This window comes from Panicum hallii, chromosome 1, assembly GCF_002211085.1.
Source record: "Panicum hallii strain FIL2 chromosome 1, PHallii_v3.1, whole genome shotgun sequence".
Classification (NCBI taxonomy): Eukaryota; Viridiplantae; Streptophyta; class Magnoliopsida; order Poales; family Poaceae; genus Panicum; species Panicum hallii.
Genome location: NC_038042.1, coordinates 46,715,417 through 46,736,614, shown reverse-complemented (window position 1 = coordinate 46,736,614; position 21,198 = coordinate 46,715,417). Strand labels below are relative to the sequence as shown.

Below are 21,198 nucleotides of genomic sequence, written 5' to 3'. Positions count from 1 at the left end.
TCCTCCCCCTACTCCTTCTCTTCCTCCTCCCCTCCCTCCCTCCCTCCCTCTCCCTCCCCATCTCTCTCTGTGGTCGACGCATAGCCGCGGCACTGTGCGCAACCGTGACGGCGGCGTGCGGTGCAAGGGGCCACGGTGACGGCGTCGCGCGGGGCCACGGCGGTGCTGAGTGGAGCCATGATGGCGGCGTGCAGCGTGAGGGGCCGCGGCAGCGTGCACGGGGGGCGGCACGAGGGACGTGCCGCGGCGTGCGGGTGGAACAGCAACGGCGGGGCGCGGAGCCGCGGTGACGGCGATTACTCGAAGAAGGCTATCATCTGCGGTTTGCGGTGGGCGAGTCGAGTGAGAGGGAGGACGGCGAGGATGGCTGGGATAGTGGCGCTGCAGGGCACCATGGCGTCGCTCTCTGTCTCCGTGCCCGGCTTCTGGGATAACCGGCTCTCTACCTACTCCGTGCCGCAGCCTGAGGTTTGTTGCTGCTGCCTCCAACCTCCATTCATCTTTGCTGCTCCAATGTTTTGGCAAATTACTAGCTGTTTCAGGTACATTAGGGTTTGGAGTAGTCCGGTTAGCGTTGCTAAGCACAATTGAATACAATTAGAGGCTTACAGCTTGTCTATTGCATTGAGACGGAAAACTAGCAGCATTTTGCTTTGTTCAAAGTTGAGCCTATGCATTTTTTATTTGTAGGCAACTTATATTAAATTAACTAGCATTTTGATAAAACTCATAAACATTTTAATTGGGTTAGTTATATTTTTCAGTCTCGTATAGGTATTTTAATATTGGATCTCAATAAATCTATTCTACAGAGGCAATAATATTGGTTCCCAGTGAGCAATAATATTATTCTATCTAGGCATAACAATACAGTTCATTAAGCAATTTTTTTGAGTATCTCACAATTCATTTTTCATTGTTTTATGCTGTTTTAAGCAATTTCGGTGAATCAAGTAAGGAGGTGGTAGGACATTGCTCGTATATTTATTCTAAATTGCTTCGAAGTTTATTATGATATGCTTTCAACTTTCAATAAAAGTGCTTTTAGAACTGTATGAGAAAAATATCGTGGAAACTAAAAGTACGCCTAGAGGGGGGTGAATAGACGTTCGTCGCTTAAAACCTGCACACAAAAATCTCAGCCTGAGGCTGCCTGGCGGACTGTCCGCTGGGAGTGTCCGCTGGGCACTTCCAACGTCCGCTGGGAGGTCTCGGGAATGGAATGCAATCTTTCGAAGAATAAAACTTGTATACCAAATTCCACTTGAATAGAAAGACTCTAATACAAGTGAGGAACACTAAATGTGGAAGCAATCTAGTTCAAAGTAAGTACACAAGTAGATCGGGCAAGAATACTAGACGAAGGTAGGAATAACAAAAATACTAGAATGAAGTAAGATAATCAAGCACAAAAGACACAAAATTTTCACCCGAGGTTCGAATCCACTCAAGGATTCTACGTCCCCGTTGAGGAGTCCACAAAGGACCGGGTTCCTCTCAACTCTTTCCTCTCTCAAGCAACCACAAAGGTCAAACTTGAGCTTTTCACTAGCAACAAGGGTAATACAAACTTCTCAATCCAACCACACCACGAGTTGGTTGTTCTTGAGCACCTCTAACCGTCTAGGAGCCAAGCTCCAAGAGTAATAGATGTGGAAAGCGATGGAGAGTGCCAAGAGATGCCCAAAAGAGGTGAATCTCTTGGGGAGAACTTGAATTTTGCTCGGATCTTGCTCAAATCAAACCCTAGACCAAAGATTTGGAGTTGGGAAGCTAGGGTTTCACTTTGGGAAGCTTTGGAGTGCTTAGAATGTGCTTGAGACTCGGTTTCACAGGTTAGGCAAGAGTTGGAGTTCGTTTGGGTGCGTGAGGAGTATAAATAGTGCCTCAGAAAAACTAGCCGTTGGGCTGTTTTTAGTGACCTAGCGGACTGTCCGCCAGGAGCTCTCGGATGAAGGCTGTTTTTAGAGCCCTGGCGGACTGTCCGCCAGGAGCTCTCGGATTTGGATAATTTGCTACAAGGTTTACACTCCGGATTTGATTTATTGGTGATTTACCACACACTTTCCACATCCACTTGATAGTACGGTATTCCTAGACTCAAGAAAATATAAAACAAAGAATTATCTTCGCTTGAACCACATTTCTTGAACCGGAACCGTTCTCCAATTTTAACGAATCGTCGGAATTGGTTCTTCTTCTTTTCTCCTTTTTGGTTTCTTTGACCCCTGCTCATTATTCTCAATTGAAACATTAGATACACATTTAGGTTGTTATTAATCACCAAAAATAGGTCATTAGGCCTAGATGCACTTTCAGAAACATATTGAAGTGAGATCTTATTTTGATCTTTTTATTGGGGGCAACATAATGGTGCAATTTGATTTTAATTCTGATGCTCCATTGTAAAATTACAACTTTTTTAAACCTTAGATTGATTTTGCATGTGCTGGCGTCATCCTTTTTTGTCCTCCTCGTAATGCATGTTCCTATATCGGTTGCACTCCGCCTGGGAGAAAAATGCAGCGGGTTGTAGCTTTGCTAAAAAAAGAAAAGAGTATGTCTTCCAATGGACCGGCTAAATTACAGCTGGCCATAATTTAGCCAAATCCATATACATATATATGGACAAGTTTTATCTACACTCGTTTATAACTACTCTCATTATCAGTATACCATCATGCGTATCACGTGCTCATTTATCATTTTGAGTATGTTCATATACTTAATTCTAAGATACTTTAAAGGTATATGTACAAAAAATTTCAAAACCATCCATATTTTTTAAATATATCATAATTATATATGAGTACTAGTATATAAAAATGAGTATGTCCATGTACTCCATGTATAGTCACATGCTTAAAGTATATACCAATATACCATCACAAATGATCTAGTATGATCACATACATCTCGTACATACCTTTTGTTGGATCAGATACGCTCTATATTATGAGATACATATGTAGAAGTAGCTACAGATACGCGTAGAATGAATTATATATATATATATATGCTAGCTAAATTAAATGCGTAGAAGAAGATGGGATCCTCGCATGGAAGAAAAACAGAAAAAAAAAAGAAAAAAGAGGGATGAACAGAAGAGGATAAGGAATCCTTTTCCGCAGGAGCAAGATCGGAGTGCCGAGCGAGCAGCCGTCGCCGTCAGGCCCGGCCTGAAAAAGTCAGAAGCTGCCGATCGCCGGGCACCGGGTGCAACGCAAACATCGTACGCACGCCGCCGCTCTCCCTCGCGACGCGCTCCTCCCCCACGTGTTCCGCGCCACGTGACCCCGCATTCCTTCCGCCACCGGAACGTTTTTATCTATCCTCTCCGTCTTGCGGAACGGCCCCTCGTTCTTCACGGGAATTGGACTCCCGTGCCTCCTCCGGTGGTCTCCGCCGCAATGGCCTGCTGCAGTGCTGCTCGGTCGTCACGGTCTCCGTGGAACTGCTTTGGTTTTCATCATTGGTTAATTCGTCTCCACATTTTGAGCATGCAAGTGAGTCCCTCCATACTTCGTACTAGTAGAGGTGGAGCTTTTGACTGAAGAAGCGGGGAGGTTAGTAGTCCATGGAAACGAGGATTAAACATCAGTTTACAATAAGGATTTTATTCCGTGGAGATTTGCCTTGGGCTGGCCGGGGGGCCATGCATGGACGCCTTTGTCTTTGTCTTAATTAAGCTCTTCCCCTATTTTGTAGGAAACATAATATCTCAACATGACATTCATGTATGTGATGGCAATAGTTCTTCCAAACTGCGAGGATGGAAAATTTTGAGAAAAAAAAGTCTTCTGATTTGTGAATGGGCGTAATGCTGGAGGAATGCGCGGTTGTTGTTGCTTCGACAAAGCAAAGATGACTTGTAGTGTTAGAAGTTAGGATTGATTAGGTATGAAAAAATGTGTATACTACTTCAACAAAAGAATTTTGAAGTTAGTAAATATGAATATTTTTTACCGGAAAAGTCTAGATTTTTCCACATACGATATGTCTAGTACTCATGTCGCTAGATATGTTGCTGCAAATAAAATCCCCTGAGTTGACAATGAATATGTTGCTAGTGATCTCCTAAGTAACTTTGCAAAAAAAAAAAAAATTCTCCAAGGTGACTTCCATATTCGGTAGCAATAATCAATAGGTGATTGATACCCATTCAAGCGAAATTCTAGTTGAGCTTTTTCTAAATTGCAGCGAGGTACCCATTAGGAAAGAAAGCTTTCATAGATGATGTACTTGTACAACATGGTACTAGCATGTTGATTTTTCCTGAGATATATAGCGAGATTGGAAAAATGCAGTGGGACTAGGATCCTCAAAAGACGCCGCACAAAGCGGACTCTTGTTTTTGAGGAATCTGCCGCCTCCTCTTGCTTGAGCTGGATCACCGATGCCACAACTAGCGGTTGGACCATTTGTCATTCCGTTCATACCAACCTAAATTGCCTTCAGAGGCAGAGATGCTACCATCAAGCTAATAATGTTCCTTCTTTTTCTCATTTTTTGCAAACGGGTTCCCTTCATAAACTGGGAATTCCGCGGGTTTGGTTTGGTGCGCCCGTGCACCAAAGGCAGGTTCGACAAGGACCCAAACACAAATACCGGCAAATCCAAGGGCGTCGCAGCAACACTGCAACAGGGCATCATCATCGTTCGCCCCGCGCATGCGCACACAGCGCGCCACATCGTCTAATCACCGCATAAACTACTACTAAACCCCCCGCAAATCGCCTAAACTAATCCATCTCCTAATAATAATGTATAGTAATAATATACTAATCACGCGCAAACCCAGGCGCGGAGAGAAGGCACAAGCTGACAAGCCCATGCGAAGCGGAGCGGAGCAAACCGGCCGCTGGCTGCTGCTGCTACTGGTAACCGAACGCGAAGGAGAAGCCTCCTCGTCAAGCTTCGAATCCATCCTCCCTCCCACCCCCACCTCCTACCTCTCCCCACGCGCTCCCCTCCTCCCCCCATCTCCTCTCCAGCGCCAAAACCCCCCGGCCGGCGAATTCCCCACGCGCCCGCCTCTGACACGATCGAATCCTCGGGGGATCCGATGGAGAGGTACGAGCTGCTCAAGGACATCGGCTCCGGCAACTTCGGGGTGGCGCGGCTCATGCGGAACAAGGAGACCAAGGAGCTCGTCGCCATGAAGTACATCCCCAGGGGGCTTAAGGTGCGGGCGCCGGGATTCGGCCTGTCTGGGTTCCCCCGCGGAATTTCCGGGCTGAGCGGGTTGATTTTGTGTGTTTCGCAGATTGACGAGAATGTGGCGAGGGAGATCATAAACCACCGCTCGCTGCGGCACCCCAACATCATCCGGTTCAAGGAGGTGAGCCGGAGCGGAGGGGGGAATTTTCCTGGAGCTCGACCTCCTGCTGTTGCCTCCAGGCGGTGGAGGATTTCTCTCCGTCTTGTTCTCCTCCTGCTTGTTCATCATTCATTTTGGGGGCGTGTTCTTTTTTTTTCTAGGTCGTGCTCACGCCCACGCACCTCGCCATCGTCATGGAGTACGCCGCCGGCGGCGAGCTCTTCGACCGGATCTGCAGCGCCGGCAGGTTCAGCGAGGATGAGGTGATCATCCGTCTCCTCGAATTTAGGCGGCTCGGAATCTCTTCTGCTTTTTTCCCCAAAACCGTTTGGGCTTGACGTGATAATTCTTTTTTCTTTTCTCTAGGCGAGGTATTTCTTCCAGCAGCTCATCTGCGGCGTCAGCTACTGCCACTTCATGGTGAGAACAGCAACCAAGTAAAAGCGAAGCGTTTTCTTTATGCAACAACAAAAAAATTTAATGCTGATGAGGTGTGCGCAACTGCAAATTTTGTTCGGATTCGCCAGCAAATTTGCCACCGGGACTTGAAGCTGGAGAACACGCTGCTGGATGGCAACCCGGCGCCGCGCCTGAAGATCTGCGACTTTGGCTACTCCAAGGTACCATTTTTTTAATTTCCCCTTTGTTATTTTCTTATATGTGATTTCTTTTGAAAGGGACACAGAAAGAGTGCTTTCTTGCTTAACTTGCCATGCTGGGAAGACCAAAATTTTGACACGAAACTGTGCTGCCTTTTCTCACGCCAACACTGCGTATTGAACTCGTGCCTCTTATTGCCTTAAAGAAAGATACGTGAAATTTTATTTTAAGAAAGGAAGATAAGGTGAAATTGAACCCTTTTTCCAGCTTTGTAGAAAAATCGCTCAATCCACATGTTGCAAACAAGGGAAGAAGGCAGCTCTTAAACAAACAAGTGCTCTTCACTGTAGCAGTGTAACCAGCTGCTAACACCTTTCTTTGAAAATATTTCTTTGTCACAGTCATCACTGCTGCACTCGAAGCCCAAGTCGACGGTCGGAACTCCAGCGTACATTGCTCCAGAGGTGCTCTCACGTCGGGAATATGACGGCAAGGTCAGTGCTCTGATATGTTCATCTCTTTTAATTATAGCACTGCAGCTAGGGTACCTAACTATCTATTGCACTCTCTTCTTAAACCTTTTGTTTGCATCGACTATGCTTGTGTGTTGTGCCAGTCTGCTGTCTGATACCCTCTGGCTCTGACGCTGACTTTACTGTAGTAGTCCCACAGTTGCTTTGCATTCCTAGACCCAGTGTATGAAAGCACCACTTGCATTGGCATGTGGCCTTGGTGCAGCATAAGTTTCTGCCTTGTGGACCAGGCTCCTGGAACCCTTCCTAATCAGTGGTTTTGGAATTTTGTCCTTAGGTCTAGTAGGCAGGGAGTGGTTCTGTCCCCACACGCCAGGATTGGCGTGTTATCCCTATCTCTGTAGGGAGATTCCAAATTCCAACTTCCAAGTACAATTATTTGTGTTGACAATTTTGTCAAACAAGCATGGGGGACAGCTTGTCTAAAGAAATCTTCATTCTATGTCACTGGGACATTTCTTTTTCACGTAACTTGTCTGATGTTAAACTTTGCCCTAGTGGGTTACGCCTGCTTTTCTTGCATGCATAGATTCTAATCCTGATCAGATTCATACTCGATTACATGTTGGGGTCTTGTCCTTGTCGCATTGGTGGAGTAATGACATATGATCACAGTTTGATTTGATCAAGAAAAGGCACGAGATTCTATTGATGCAGTCTCATATTGCAATGCTTAATTTAAACAATCTGCTTAAAGTGAGGATTAATAAAAGAGTTCTTGTGGACTTTGTAATCTGGTGCATTCTTGACCCAGCAATCTTTTCTCAAAAAAAGAGGCAAAACTCCAAAATATCGTTTTCATCTCTCTAGAGGATCCATGAAAGGAAAATCATTAAAAAGAAATGAAATCCTTGCTCATGATGATCTACGTATTGTGTAGATGTCCCATGGGCATGTTTAGTGAGTCATATTTTGTTCCCATGTGCCATACTTTATGTCCCTTTCATGACCATTTTCCTGTCATTTTTCCTGCTCTAGTTCATGTGTACAATGATCTCGGGCCCCTCAGACCTTACGTTTTCATGTAACCATGTTAGACTGAATATCCCGTTGGTTGCCTGTGGTCCTTCAGAGCTGTTTTCCTTTGTCCTCTGCTTTCTTTTTGTCACCTATTAGGCTATTACATGTCCTGCCCAATATAGATACTGTTTAACCAATGATTAATGTACTTTGTTTCTTACTTTTTGGGATCTCATACCCAACTGCTTGCAAAATTTCCTTTCCAGCATGCACAAAATTGTTGCCTTTGCGTGTGAAAGAGAAACTATAGGATGTTTTTTTGGAGTTATAAAGCTCACACCAAAGTCTTAATGCAAGCAAAAAGACCGTCAGAGCGGTTACAGCACAGATGTTTTGACAGTGAAACAATAGGATGTCACTGAGATTAGTTTAAGTGATGGACATCACGCAGTATTTTGTATTGTTGGTTTCTAGAAGCTTTGTCGAAGATTCGATAGCCCCACTACTTTCCAAAGGTGCCTACTTCTCTGATTTGCTTTTGGGCTACTCCAGAATTCTAGTATTCTCCAGTAGTGGAATTTGCTTTAGCTTCACCTATCCAGTTTCCAATCTATTTGTATCTTCTGAGTGTCTTACTATATGCCCATGCTTATTTTGGCAAGAAATTGTTGTAAATGGTTTGTCATGCCTGATCTTATGAAGTGACAGAAAATTGAAAACTACCCTTATACTATTTCATTGATCTGTTGGTATTATTGTATCTGTACAAGGTTTGTATTACCAGGTCCCAAGTGATGTATGATTGTTCTGCTGCTTCTATTATAGTTGAACAACTAAAGTAATTGGTAGAAATATCTTCACAAACAGATATGCTTTTCACTCATGTTAGCACATGCTTAGGAGCAATCTCCTTAAAATGTTTTTGTTTAAGAACAAAGGCTGCAGTCAATAATACAGTACAGATAGCATAGGTTTATTCATGTTGTAACATATAAACTACTAGTGGTTGCCAGTTGTCTTGCAGCATGCTTCCTTTTTTTTTCTTTTTTGAGCTCAAGTTTTGATTTGTAGACTTACTGTAAGGACACCTGCTTCGTTCAAAATTGCTGTTGCCTGTGTTCTTCTTCTTCCCGCAATGGAGTTATATATATTTTGTAACATGTATTGCAGATGGCAGACGTTTGGTCTTGTGGAGTGACTCTTTACGTGATGCTGGTTGGTGCATACCCTTTTGAGGACCCCGATGATCCTAAGAATTTCAGAAAGACGATTGGGGTATTTTTTCACTCACTTGTTCACCAGACCCTAAATACCGAGCTCTTGCACCTTGTAATGATAAATATTATATGCGTCCTTATCCTTTTTCAGAGAATAGTGTCAATTCAATACCAAATACCAGAGTATGTACACATATCCCAAGATTGCAGACAGCTCCTCTCTAGAATCTTCGTTGCGAATCCTGCGAAGGTACTGTTGGACCGTAAAGGTGTCAATCTTTAACTATAGTTTACCATTACATTAATGCCATTTCATCTCTTTTTTGTTTCAGAGAATAACGATTAGGGAGATTAGGAACCACCCCTGGTTCCTGAAGAACTTGCCCAGAGAGCTTACAGAAGCTGTGCAAGCGAAGTACTATAAGAAGGACAACAGCGCCCCCACCTTCTCTGATCAAACTGTCGATGAGATCATGAAGATCGTTGAGGAGGCCCGCACACCACCCCAATCGTCTACTCCGGTGGCTGGTTTTGGTTGGACTGAGGAAGACGACCAAGAAGATGGAAAGAAACCTGAGGATGAAGACCAGGATGGGGAGGATGACGAATATGATGGCGAGGACGAGTATGACAAGCAGGTGAAGCAAGTACACGCCAGCGGGGATTTCCAACATATGATAAAATGAAGCTTCTGGCAAGGCCAAGTTCTCAGCTGATGTATTTGTTGTAGTTTGTGGTGTTGAGATGCTGCACCCTCGGTGTTTACCTGTAGTTTCCTTCTGTCTGGATCCTCCTTTTTTTTCCCGGTATTGTGTTATAACTTTGTAAATTATCAAACTGTCCTCAATGCCTATGTAATTGCAACGGACTGTTGAGTGATTAAGCTAGAAGGTGAAATATAATTTCTATGGAATAAACTTCTCTTGTAGATTTCACGGTTTCACTACGTTGGAGGAAGTATTCAGATGCTCATTTGCCATCTGAAGCAACACCTTGGATCTTTGGTCTGCATGCCCTTTAGATTTACGATTGTCTTTTATAAAAAAAAAAAGGGTAGTCTACGTTTGGCCCCTAAACTGGTAGCATTTCGTCAATCACCTTCCCCTCTCCAGATGCATAGATGATATGACAAAAATGATTCCCTAAACTGGTAGCATTTCGTCAACCTCCTCCCACCTCACCGCAAAAAATATGACACGAGGATTGTAAGTATTCGTCCATGTTCAGCTGCAGCGTCCATTCCCTAACAATATAGTAGCTTACTTAATGTGATTCCAACATCCATTACCTAACAACATACTCTCCTACTCATTGCAGTTCAAAAATGTGCGCGAATGAGCATGGCCTATAGAAGAACACGCTATGGCATTCTACACAGCAGCTGCATATGACTTGTTCCAGAAAGAGATTAGCAAATCAACTGACTACTTGGCTAGACAGAAACCAGGGGCAAATGAATATGAGGTTGTCCATGTGAAACCGCACAAGAAACTACCATGGGGAAGGGACAAGTTCACTGTTCGTGCTACTGATGGCCAGGGCTTTAAGTGTGAGTGTGGTTTGCATGAACATTTTGGGATGTTATGCAGTCATGTGCTACGGGTAAGCTATGCAAATGTTGCACGTTTGACAGTAAAAAATTATGGATACGGTTTTTTCTTTAATTTTGATAAAACATTACCTATATATTTTTAGGTGCTTATCCAGCTCGGTGTGTTCGAGGTTCCAAAAGCAAACATACATAAACGGTGGACCCGTTCAGCTAGGGATGTCCTGCCAGAAGAGCTGAAAAACTATGAGCAAGACACTCTATGCATGAAGTCTATGACCTACCATCACAGCTATCTGTATGTCAATGCTTTGGGAGTAGTAAACGACGGGAACCGAGATTTAGGTGCTTTTGAAATAGTAGCAAAAGATCTGAAGAAGCTACGGAAAAAGCTTAGAGATAACTTCAAGGCAAAGGAAAAGATAGTTGCTGATGGGTTTAAAGAGAGGTTTTCCATGCAAGGTACTGATTACGCAACAGAGAGCGATGGATGTGTGGGCAGCGGAACTGATGCAGCACCGAGGGAAGGCAACACGTATGGTGCTGCTGGATCAAGTGCTTGGATGAGTGATTCAGAGTTGCTGAGCATCAGGGCTCCCGACTTCAATCGGCAGCAGGGAGACCAAGGGAAACTCGGTAATTGGGCATGCTCTAGCTATTCGAAGTAATGAGTTTTGTCAGTATGGTTCGCAAACAACTAGTTACGGGCTCTATTGTGCTCCTGTTTTCGGACAGTTACCAATCAACAAGCAGGACGGCGCAACTTTCATACAGCACAGAAGGGACTAGAAAAAAGAATGCTTACGGCTTACTGGTGGTACTGAACAAACAGAAAAACTGATCTGTAGGGCTTATACAGAACTGGGAAAATGCACTAGGAAATATCCTTCAGTACCACAATTTATAATGAAAAAAATTCATTAACCCAGATTTCAGACAGTCTCCACCAACTGTTTCACAGCCTGGCTTTCAGACAAGCAGAACTGAAAAAATCTTTCAGGCAAAAAACCGGCAGATCTGCGTCAGATCTGCTGCGAAGTCGACCCGGCAGAGATGCATAGCCTGCATCCAAACAAAGGTAGGGACTTAAAAAAACAATTCATCTAGCCTGAAAATGGATGATGTACATCGAATCAGCGTGGTCTGTGGAAGATTTGCTTTACTCCGGCGCATGCTTCGAATAGCTTCGCGTAGGTGCTAGGTATGCTAGTCAATTTAACGAAATAAGGCAACGTCAAATACGATAAGGAATAAGGCAACGTCAAATACTAGGACATATCAGTTGGATTTCCGAACCATTCCAAGAAAGTATCGGCCAAAAGCTCGATACGAATTCGGTAAGCAATTATCTAAAATCAGCCGATTATACCGTAGGAAGCAATAACGATAGGTCCAGATCTAATCAGTTATAATCTATATAATAAATTGGATCGATAAAAATGTAGCTACAGCCGATAGGAAGCCTGAGATTTAAGCTGGATAACCATGATAAAGGCTAAACTAAGCAAGACTAGAAAAAAATCTAACCTCACAAAGATTAACAAATATCGATAACCAGTGAGTAAACAGATTGAGAAAGAGGCAATGCGCCGTCAACCAAAAATATAATTTTCTCGGTAAATACAGAACTTACCAACAAGCTGGAGATCGAAGCGATGCAGCCCTGCTAACCGGAAGAACTTGTTGAAAGAAGAAAAAGCTACAGAACTAGGGTTTGGCGAAATCACCGACAGTAAAGAAAAGAGTGTTGTATTGATTGCAATCTATCTTCTTATTACAAGCTTGTAGGCTAATATTTATAGTCCGAACTAACTAACCCTTGTCGATCACGATATCATATAACTTGACTAAAAAGAAAATAAACTTTTTAAAACAGAACGACTTGTACAAGACTCAGACTCTATATAACATTTTGCTGACGTAATCTATTAGCATCAATTCCACTTCATCGGCTGCGGCACCTCATTGGCCAATCGGCCCACTCCGTTTTAACATCGGCTCGCTTCTATTGGCCATCTCCTTCGCTTCATCGTAAACCAGACTTGTGCCAAAAAAGGTATCAACACATTGTCACACCCTGAAATTGTTGGATTTTAGGATGTGATTAGCAAGAAAAGTAAAGCAATAATTTTCTTATAATTTTAAAATTTTCTCAATATTTATTCTTGACAGGAAATTTAGTATAGGAAAAACAATTGGCTGTTTTTCTAAATTAAATGAGGTTGTTCTGTTTGTATGCTGTCTGCATAATGTTTTGGATGAAAAAATAAATTTAAAATATGATTAGGTTTCCTCTTAATCCCAGTCTCTTAATCCCGGTCTTGCTTGTAATCCTAAATCAATTCTTAGAACTTCGACTTGTTGCAATATTTTCAATATCTAGTCAAGCAATTCTACTTTTTTGTGACCACTACTCACGGCCAATCACCTTACTTCGTTGAGTTGGAGTTGTCCTACAAATTTTCCATAAGGTGAGAAAGCTCCCAAGTTTGTTTCCTCTATCATTTTTTTCCCTCATTCTTTACTTGGACCAATCCTTTATATCAGCATCCGCTCTTTTTCCTTAAACTTTATCCATCACCCTCAGAGGCCCTATCGAGTTCCCTATCCTCTGATCAGTCTTTCCGATCAAATTCGTTTGAAATGGAGCCGTAGCCCGATTTCGATATTTTCCAATGATAACTCTGATATCGTAAGTGCCCGCCGTGGTGACCTGCGTCACGGCTGAAGTTCCCGAACCGACTCGTCACGGCTGAAGTTCCCGAACCGACTCGATAACGATCCAGTCCGATCTCTCTTTCTCTTTTCTCTCCCTTCCAGCCCGGCCCATTTCCCTTCATCCTCTCTCTTTCTTTTCCTTTTCTCACGCTCGGCCCAACTTCCTGCTCAGCCCTTTCCCCTCTCCTCTTTTTTTCCCTCCCGCACGGCCCGTTTCCAGGCCCAGCACGCCGATCCGGCTCCCCCTCTCCATCTCCCTCTCTCTCTCACGCCCCGGGCCCGCCCGTCAGCTCCTCCTCCTACCTCCGGACGGTGAGCTTATACTGCTCTTGAGTTGAACGCCTAGCTATATATCTGAACTGTATGTTTTCTGGCAGCAAGTGCAATAAATCATTCACAAAACTTCCTATCTTTTGTGCAGATCGACAGATCCGTGAAGGTTATGTGTGACGCCTTTGCTGCTGTTTTCTGTGTTGGCTGTGAGCAGATAAGAGTGTAGAATTGTGGATAGGGATTCAAAGTCTTTTCTGGTCACAGGTTATCCAATTTTGTTAGCTCTATCCATGATTTCTCCAATTCTCCTTCTCTGAGGAGAATTATCTGCAATTTTGTGGTGGGTTTGCAGCTATTGGATTTACTTGTGGTTTCAGAGCTTGTAGGATATAAAGGGTGTTTTTTTGCCCATATGATTGAATAATCGAACTGTTGCTGGGCAAAGGAATTTTCCAGCCCAAACAGGACCAACCCACGGGTCGGATTTTGCTGAGTGGCTTCGTCGTTCTATGTCTTTTCCGTTTTCCTTTTCCCAAAGACAACAAATGAAAGAGATTCAAGTTGGAGCCGTGGCAAATGAACATCAAATACAAATGAAAGAAGAATTTACATGAGCGTGTGTATGATTTTCCATCAGATATACTAGACCTTAGCAATTTTCAGTATTATCGTAGCACTCGGTATAATTCAGGAAGCCTCAAAAGCTCCTGCGTGATGCAATTTTTGTTCCATAGATTAAATTTTACCTTACTAGCTTTCACCTGAAGTTTGAAACACTACAAGTTATTATCCTGCTCTGTTTATAGAACCGGAATGGTTCAGAGAATATTTCTATGAACATGAACATGAACCAGAACCAGAACCAGAACCAGAAAGGTACTTTTGTAAGCTTAACTTGTTAAAAGCTTCAGCTTAACTTTAGATTTTTTTTTAGCAAATCTATGAACCAGAACCTGCCTGTTTATGAAGCATTCCATCAGTTTGACTATTATCTGTTCCAGAACTCGGATTTAATTTAGTAATTTTCTTTTGAATGATGAGTATGTTCACTACCATTATGTAATGATATGGCCGTATATATTCAGTATAGTAAGTCTTGACTGACTAGTACCATATCATTTGTCTGAAGTGTTTGATGGCGGGCATCGCAACGAAATCATCTGTAAGAGGTCGAGATTCAGGACAAGCAGGATGCTACTGCTGAAGGATGGCAATTATCACCCACCAGTGGCATCTTCTGCATAACTAGCGTCAACAATGAAATCACGGAAACAAACAAAAAAACAAAGGATCATCTTCAATACAGTTTTTTTGATGCACGATGGAGCTCAAGGGTCCGAATTGATTGGTTGAACAGATGAACACAGAAGGCTTCCTTCATGGATACCAATAGCAGAATAACCTCCCAAGCTGGCAAGATCAGCCCACATGCTTGTGCTTGGATCATATGCCCTTAGAACTCCCCCTAGTACCCGAAATACTATCCTTTCATCGTTTAGGACAGACAGTGGGTGTGGAGGATCACATGCATGTTTGCAGAAACCGGGTTCGCACTGGATGGAGTGTTTCTTGGCCCAAATCCCCTTATCTGCATCCACTAGGAACCAGATATTCATCAAGCAATCTTGCTAGTGATGGACTGTGACTAAGCAAGCAACCATTCAGCTTGGCTAACCGGAACTCATGCCTATGCTTGTGATACAAGAGCTTGCTGCTACCGCTACTACTCAGAGGTCCCGCCATTGTTGGCCTCCACTCCTCCGTAGCCAGGTCGAATGAGGCTATGCTGTCTGGGCCAATGCTAGCAGAGTTGAGCAAGCATGTTCCCAGCAAGAAGTAGGCAACTCCACCCATGACGACCCTGTGGCCGGAGCGCCTCCACCCGATGATCATGGGAGGGCGTGGCCCCGCCCTCCACCTCCGGTTGACCCCGAGCGTTACGACATGGCAGTACTGCACCATGCTGCCATTCATCGATTCCAGATGAAATCGGAGCACCTTGTACTCTCCGGTGGCGGGGAGGAGCCCGAGTATAGATGGGGACTCGACGGCGCATCCCACATTCTTGGGCATCGTGGCGACCACACCGGTGACCGAGTTGAGTAGAAAGCTTGGGCCGTGGTCTGGCGAGACGCAGACAAGGATCAGGCTGTGCTGTCGTTAGATCAAAGCCCTGCCGGATCCGCCGGAGGATGTTGCCTGAGGCCATGTCGAGGGTATGCACCGCACGCCGGCTGCGGTCGAGGCCGGTGATGAGCAGGTGGGGGGTGGCATGGGCGTTGGCGAAGCCTGGGTCGGAGGTGAGCGACCGCCACGGCCGGCAGACGAGGCGGAGGCGGCAGAGCGCGTCGGCCGGGAGGCGGAGCAGGATCTCGCGCAGCACGTCCGTGGGAAGCAGGCCTTTGTCTGCGGCGACGGCAAGTGGAGCGCTGACCTTGTCCCGCCGCCCTTCATCGTCGTTCCGTCCGACCGCCGCCGACTCCATCTCGCCGAGTTGCTGGCTTGCTGCAAGGGGTACGTACGGTCTCCGACCATCTCCGACCATCGATCATCGATGCTGTACCTGTACGTGGCTTGGCGTCGTCGTGATTGGTTCGAATTGGTGCAGCCGGCCGAGCCATTTACGTTGTATGAATCCAACACGAATTCGTGCCGCCAGCTTAAGTCAATCCTATCTACGTCATGGACTGATGATGCTTCCCACGGACGTGCTGCGCCAGATCCTGCTACGTCTCCCGGCCGACACCCTCTGCCGCCTCCGCCTCGTCTGCCGGTCGTCGTGGCGGTCACTCACCTCTGACCCAGGATTCGCCAACGCCCATGCAGCTGGCGGTGCGGTGCATACCCTTGACATATCCTCCGGCAACATCCTCCGGGCCGGGGATCCTCGTCCCACTTCAGGTGAAAGCTAGTAAGGTGAAATTTAATCTATGGAACAAAACTTGCATAACGCAGGAGCTTTTGAGGCTTTGCTGAATTACAATGAGTGCTACGATAATACTGGAAATGGCTAAGGTCGTATATCTGAAGGAAAATCATGAGTGTGCTCGTGTAAATTCTGCTGCCATTTGCATTTGATGTTCATTTGCCACGGCTCCAACTTGAATCTCTGTCGTTCATTATCTTTGGGGAAAGGAAAAAGGGAAAAATGATAAAACGACCAAGCCACTCAGCAAAATCCAACCCGTGTTTGGGCTAAGGTCCTGTTTGGGCTGGAAAATTCCTTTGCCCAGCAACAGTTCCATTATTCAATCAATCATATCGGCAACAACAACACCCTGTATATCCTACAAGCTCTGAAACTACAAGTAAATCCAATAGCTGCAAACCCATCACAAAATTGCTTGCAACTCTCTCTTCAGAGAAGGAGAAATCGTGGATAGAGCTAACAAATTGGATAGCCTGTGGCCAGAAAAGACTTGAATCCCCATCTACAATTCTACACCCTTGTCTGCTCACAGCCAACACAGGAAACAGCAGCAAACGCGTCAAGCGTAACCTTCACGATCTGTCAGCCTGCACAAACGATAGGAAGTTTTCTGAATGATCTGTTGCACTTGCTGCTAGAAAACATACAGTTCTAATATATAGCTAGGCGTTCAAAACAAGAGCAGTATAAGCTCACCGTGAAAAGAGTGTTACTTCATGCAGTGCCTTCATTCTCGCCACTCAGGTCAGGAGATGGGGCTGATGGCTGTTAATCTCCTTCAGAAGGAAACACATTACACATCCTCGCCATCTTCAGGTGCTATATGATCGACATCTTGCCCTTCAGAGAAGTAACACACCGTTCTAGTCAGTCAAGACTTAATATGATAATATTGGTGTTGCATAATGCCAGTGAAAATACTAAGTAAATCGCTAATACGATAGGAAGTTCTAGAAGAGTGAACACTGTCAAACTAATGGAATGCTCTCTAAAACAGGTTGTAATTCAGACATTCTCTCAAAATATGCTTTAGCATCCTTCTCTGTAGTCTGTATCTGCAGTCGCATTTAACGCCTGCATTTTGCCTCTGTTGAACTGGAGTTTCAAGTACTACACGATGTTTGTGCACAAAACAGAATACGCATCGTTTCAACTGGAATTTTATTCACTTGTTTATATATTGATTGCAATATCTGGCACCAATCTCCATGTTTTCCTTCTTTATCTAATAATTAGCATCCATATCTTTCATCAGTCCAAAACACATTCACTCTCAATTTTCCCCTGTTCCCATGTCCCAACTGAAGATGAACATTGCACTCCATGTAATTGCCGAAAGATCGAAATTAGGCAATATCAGTGTGGTAATTAATTAGAAGGGAATCGTAGGTGATCACACATCTAGTCTACATTATCGTTATAGACGTACAAAATTATTAAGATGCAATGCAACCATAAGTTCCATTGATCAGAAGTTCAGAATGGCGTCAGGCTTCAGGCAGCTCGTGAAAAATGCAAGTAAAGCGAGGACACGCAGATGGAAAAAAGAAACACATGCAACGCCAAGCACAAAACTAGCTAGTACCGTACCATTTTGAAGCGAGGCACCCAAGCGAGGACGTAGCGCCAGTTGATCGGCTGCGGCCCGTCGATCACCTCGACCACGTCTCCTCAGGCCTCGCCGGCGAACTGCACGACCGCGCTGTCGTACACGTTGACGGAGAAGAGGTACTCGTCCAGGAAGAAGTAGACGACGGCGTGCTTGTCGGGGTGCAGGAACGCGAGCACGGGGAACTCCCGCGGCATCCCGGACTCCACGTAGCTGGCGTGATCCCAGATCGCCGCTAGGGTTGTCATGCACTGGTGGTGCTCCCACCTGGCTCTGCCCGTCGACGGATCGAACATCAAGTCCAGCGTCCAGACGATCACCCGCGTTGCCTATGGGGGTTCGCCGCACCTGCGGACGACGTCCACGAACCGCAGCTTGCCGCCGGTCACCCTCACGATGCGGCGGCTGTCGATTCGCTCCAGCCCCTCGTGCCTGTCATCGAGGGCGACGAACATCTCCCCGGTCAGATCCGGGAGGCTCGCGAAGCTCAGATGCGGCTTGGGGTCGACCGGGTTGCAGACGAGGAACCCCCGCGTGAGGTCGACCCACCAGAGCTTCCTGTCGTAGGCGATCACGTCGTGGGGCATCCACTCCGCGCTGGTCCCGGGGGGTGACGTCGGGACAGGTGAGCTCGACCTCGTTCCACGAGTCCTCGTCCGAGTGGAACCAGATGAGGTTGGCGGCGCGCCGGCCGTGGTCCTCGACGACCTGGAGCTCGGCGACCACGAACCCGGCGGGGGCGGAGAGGGGGAGGAGGCCGACGCTCTTGATGCCGGAGAAGTGGGACAGCTCGACGGCGCGGTCGGCGACGCGCACGGTGGTGGCGGACAACTCGTCGCGTCCGGTGCCGTCGACCGGGTAGAAGTCCCACGCCACAACGAGGTTGCCTTCCGGGTTGGGGGTCCAGGTTGAAGCCGACGTAGGGTTTCGGAGACACGTGGAGGAGGAGGCCGGCGTCGTTGGCGGCGACGATGTAGGGGTGCTCGGCGTCGCCGTAGTAGGTGGGGTACTCCCCGAATCTCGTGGGAATGGTGAGGTTGGAGAGGCACGGCCGCTCGGCGAGCGGGAGGGAGAGCTCGTCGCCGACGTGCCGGGCGACGCGGCTCAGGATGGTCCACGATGGCCGCGGGTCCGGCAGCTCCGCGGACGAGGAAGACGACGGCATTGAGAGAGAGAGAGAGAGAGAGAGAGAGATTTGGTTGGATTCTGGGGAGGAATGGCAGCTGGTACGGCCGGTGCTGGGTTTTTGAAGGGTTCGGCGTGCGGCACAAGTTTGGGTTCGCTCCATGCTTGAAATCGCAAACAATGGAGGTAAAGTAAAATAAGTTTGGGTTCTTATTTTAGTTTGGGTCTCGTTTGAATGTAAGTAACAGTAAATTGAAGTATTTTTTAATAAATCTAAAAATATAAGGTGGTGCTATTTTCGGTGGACTGGAAATTAGGAAGTACGTAGTCACATAATTTTCAATCTCGAAAGAAAAAAACAATACTATTCATCTTTTTCTTCTACAAGTTCTTCCTCTTTCACGTTCGATATGTTCACTCTTTGTATAATCATGACACACTCCCCGTTCTGCATGTTCCGGTGGTGGAATATTCGAACCAAAGAAACATTAGAGGAATATTTTTTTCATAAAATGTTTTAAGTGAACTTCTTCAAATATTCTTTTAGAGAAAAAATCTCCGAGACAAAGGCCTGTACGGATTCATTCTAGAATCTAAGATTTTGGCAACTATGCTTACAACGGATCATTCTAAAATAAGAAATTTTGTATTTAGTCACCTAAATAAAATGTTATTTTCTTCGAAACAATTGCTCATATCAAAAGAGAAAGAAATCCAAATTACTTCTCCTGTATAGTCAAAGTTTGGATACCCTTTAGAGTATTTTTTTTATTTAATTTGTCCACACAACTTAACGCTTAATATGATTTGTCTTTTTTTAATTTCTCCATAAACCAGTGAAGTTTTAATAAAAAAATATCATACCTTAAGCTAAAAAATATTATATACCCAATGATTAATTTTATTAGTAGATACCCATCTATCAAAATAATGATGAAAAAATATAAATATATCTTTTAGCATATGCTATCGTACTGCAATCTTTTGACTAAAAACCACATTTGTGCAATCTTTTAATTTATACTAAAGGTAAATTGAAACTGATTGACATACTCGTAGCGATATATTTTCAAAAGAGTAAATATATGAATGACCATTGCAGTTGTCTTCGTGTTTCAATTTGACAATCATACTCAGGAGAGTGTAAATTGTAGCTATTAAACTGGCCTGACTATACAAATATGGTCATTATTAGATCCTTAATCATACATATTTGGATGATATGATTAAATTTGACTATGTCTAATCATCCAATGTGGCTAAATTGTGGCGTGTACAGTCTTTATTTTTTTCGGCAACATGTATAATTAACGAATAGTTACATGTCCAAAGATCCTAACTACGCTGGTAGCTAGATGGTTAATTAATTTCCTTGCTCATTTTCCATGGAGCTATAATATTAATTCTCAGCAACTTCTGGCCGTCAGTCCTCTATTACTAGGAAACTTTTGCTCGACAAGGGGATCGAAGAGTGAGAACACATCCAAGCAAGACTTATCCGCTTGAAAAGGATTTAACCATGTTCAGACCCTGAGCTAGTTAGCTTCACAGGCAAAGCAAGCTTGATCTGCAGGCTTGTGGTGATGTGATGAGCAAGCTAGAGTTGATGATTGGCGCATGGTGCACTGGGTGTGCTAGGAAATTAAACAGCATCTTTGTGCATTAATCATCTTATTCTTGTGATATGAACAATGCAGTCTCTAAAAATAATTGTAAAATGTGTCCTATTTTTCATATTCTAGCATGTGAAAATAAGGTTTGGTTGATTCAATCATCATTTGAAATTGTCTTGTCACCATGTGTTGTATATGGATGAGCGATTGTTGTCTCTTTAGAATTAGAAGGGGCAATAGAGGATTTTTACAGGCGGAAGAAATAAAGGACAGGAGGGGTATAAATGAAAGGAAAAATGTTTGTTGCGATTTGGCCACCAGCAAACATACATAGACTATATAAAAAAACATACATATACTACATCATACAAATACGTACAATAAAAGCCCAATGACCGTATCATTACAACGGGACAAGCTTAATTAATAGCCATAATTTATACTTTTCTAAGTAAGATGACCAAATTGATGTACATTGACAAATACAATGGTCATTCATGCATTTTACTCTTTTCAAAAATAGTTATCCGAACTTGAACTAATTTATATATTTTTTCATCAAATGTAAGGTAGCGTACGTAGATATTGAAGGCTATAATTTGAAATTAGTATTACTTGCACCAAATATCGGCCCTGTTTGTATTCTCTTTGTGAGCAGCGATTCTGTGAGAATCTGGCTGCTCCGAGAATCTGATTCCTGGAGAATCTGATAGCTAGAAAATTTAACCGTTTGTCAATCCTGATTTTATCTA

General features: G+C 44.5%; 2 protein-coding genes across 2 annotated transcripts; both read left to right on the top strand.

Moving 5' to 3' along the window:
• Positions 1 to 4,830: 4,830 nt before the first annotated feature.
• LOC112891503 (serine/threonine-protein kinase SAPK7-like) lies at positions 4,831 to 9,547 on the top strand. The gene is made up of 9 exons (XM_025958388.1): positions 4,831 to 5,185; positions 5,267 to 5,341; positions 5,482 to 5,583; positions 5,687 to 5,740; positions 5,848 to 5,940; positions 6,322 to 6,414; positions 8,584 to 8,688; positions 8,782 to 8,880; positions 8,963 to 9,547. Exons 1-9 carry the CDS (start codon positions 5,066 to 5,068, stop codon positions 9,314 to 9,316), a joined length of 1,095 nt encoding a protein of 364 aa, XP_025814173.1. The 5' UTR covers positions 4,831 to 5,065; the 3' UTR covers positions 9,317 to 9,547.
• A 445-nt stretch (positions 9,548 to 9,992) lies between these two features.
• Positions 9,993 to 13,347, top strand: LOC112897541 (protein FAR1-RELATED SEQUENCE 9-like). The gene is made up of 3 exons (XM_025965856.1): positions 9,993 to 10,232; positions 10,326 to 10,815; positions 13,319 to 13,347. The coding sequence occupies exons 1-3, from the start codon at positions 9,993 to 9,995 to the stop codon at positions 13,345 to 13,347; spliced, it is 759 nt and encodes a 252-aa protein (XP_025821641.1).
• The last annotated feature ends 7,851 nt before the right edge of the window (positions 13,348 to 21,198 follow it).

Excerpts from the sequence above, each read along its gene's own strand:
- LOC112891503 (XM_025958388.1), top strand. The coding sequence starts at position 5,066 with ATGGAGAGGTACGAGCTGCTCAAGGACATCGGCTCCGGCAACTTCGGG. Across the intron at positions 5,342-5,481 it reads ACATCATCCGGTTCAAGGAG|GTCGTGCTCACGCCCACGCA; the intron begins GTGAGCCGGAGC and ends TTTTTTTTCTAG. Across the intron at positions 6,415-8,583 it reads GTCGGGAATATGACGGCAAG|ATGGCAGACGTTTGGTCTTG; the intron begins GTCAGTGCTCTG and ends CATGTATTGCAG.
- LOC112897541 (XM_025965856.1), top strand. The coding sequence starts at position 9,993 with ATGGCATTCTACACAGCAGCTGCATATGACTTGTTCCAGAAAGAGATT. Across the intron at positions 10,233-10,325 it reads TATGCAGTCATGTGCTACGG|GTGCTTATCCAGCTCGGTGT; the intron begins GTAAGCTATGCA and ends ATATATTTTTAG. Across the intron at positions 10,816-13,318 it reads GGGAGACCAAGGGAAACTCG|ATCGACAGATCCGTGAAGGT; the intron begins GTAATTGGGCAT and ends TCTTTTGTGCAG.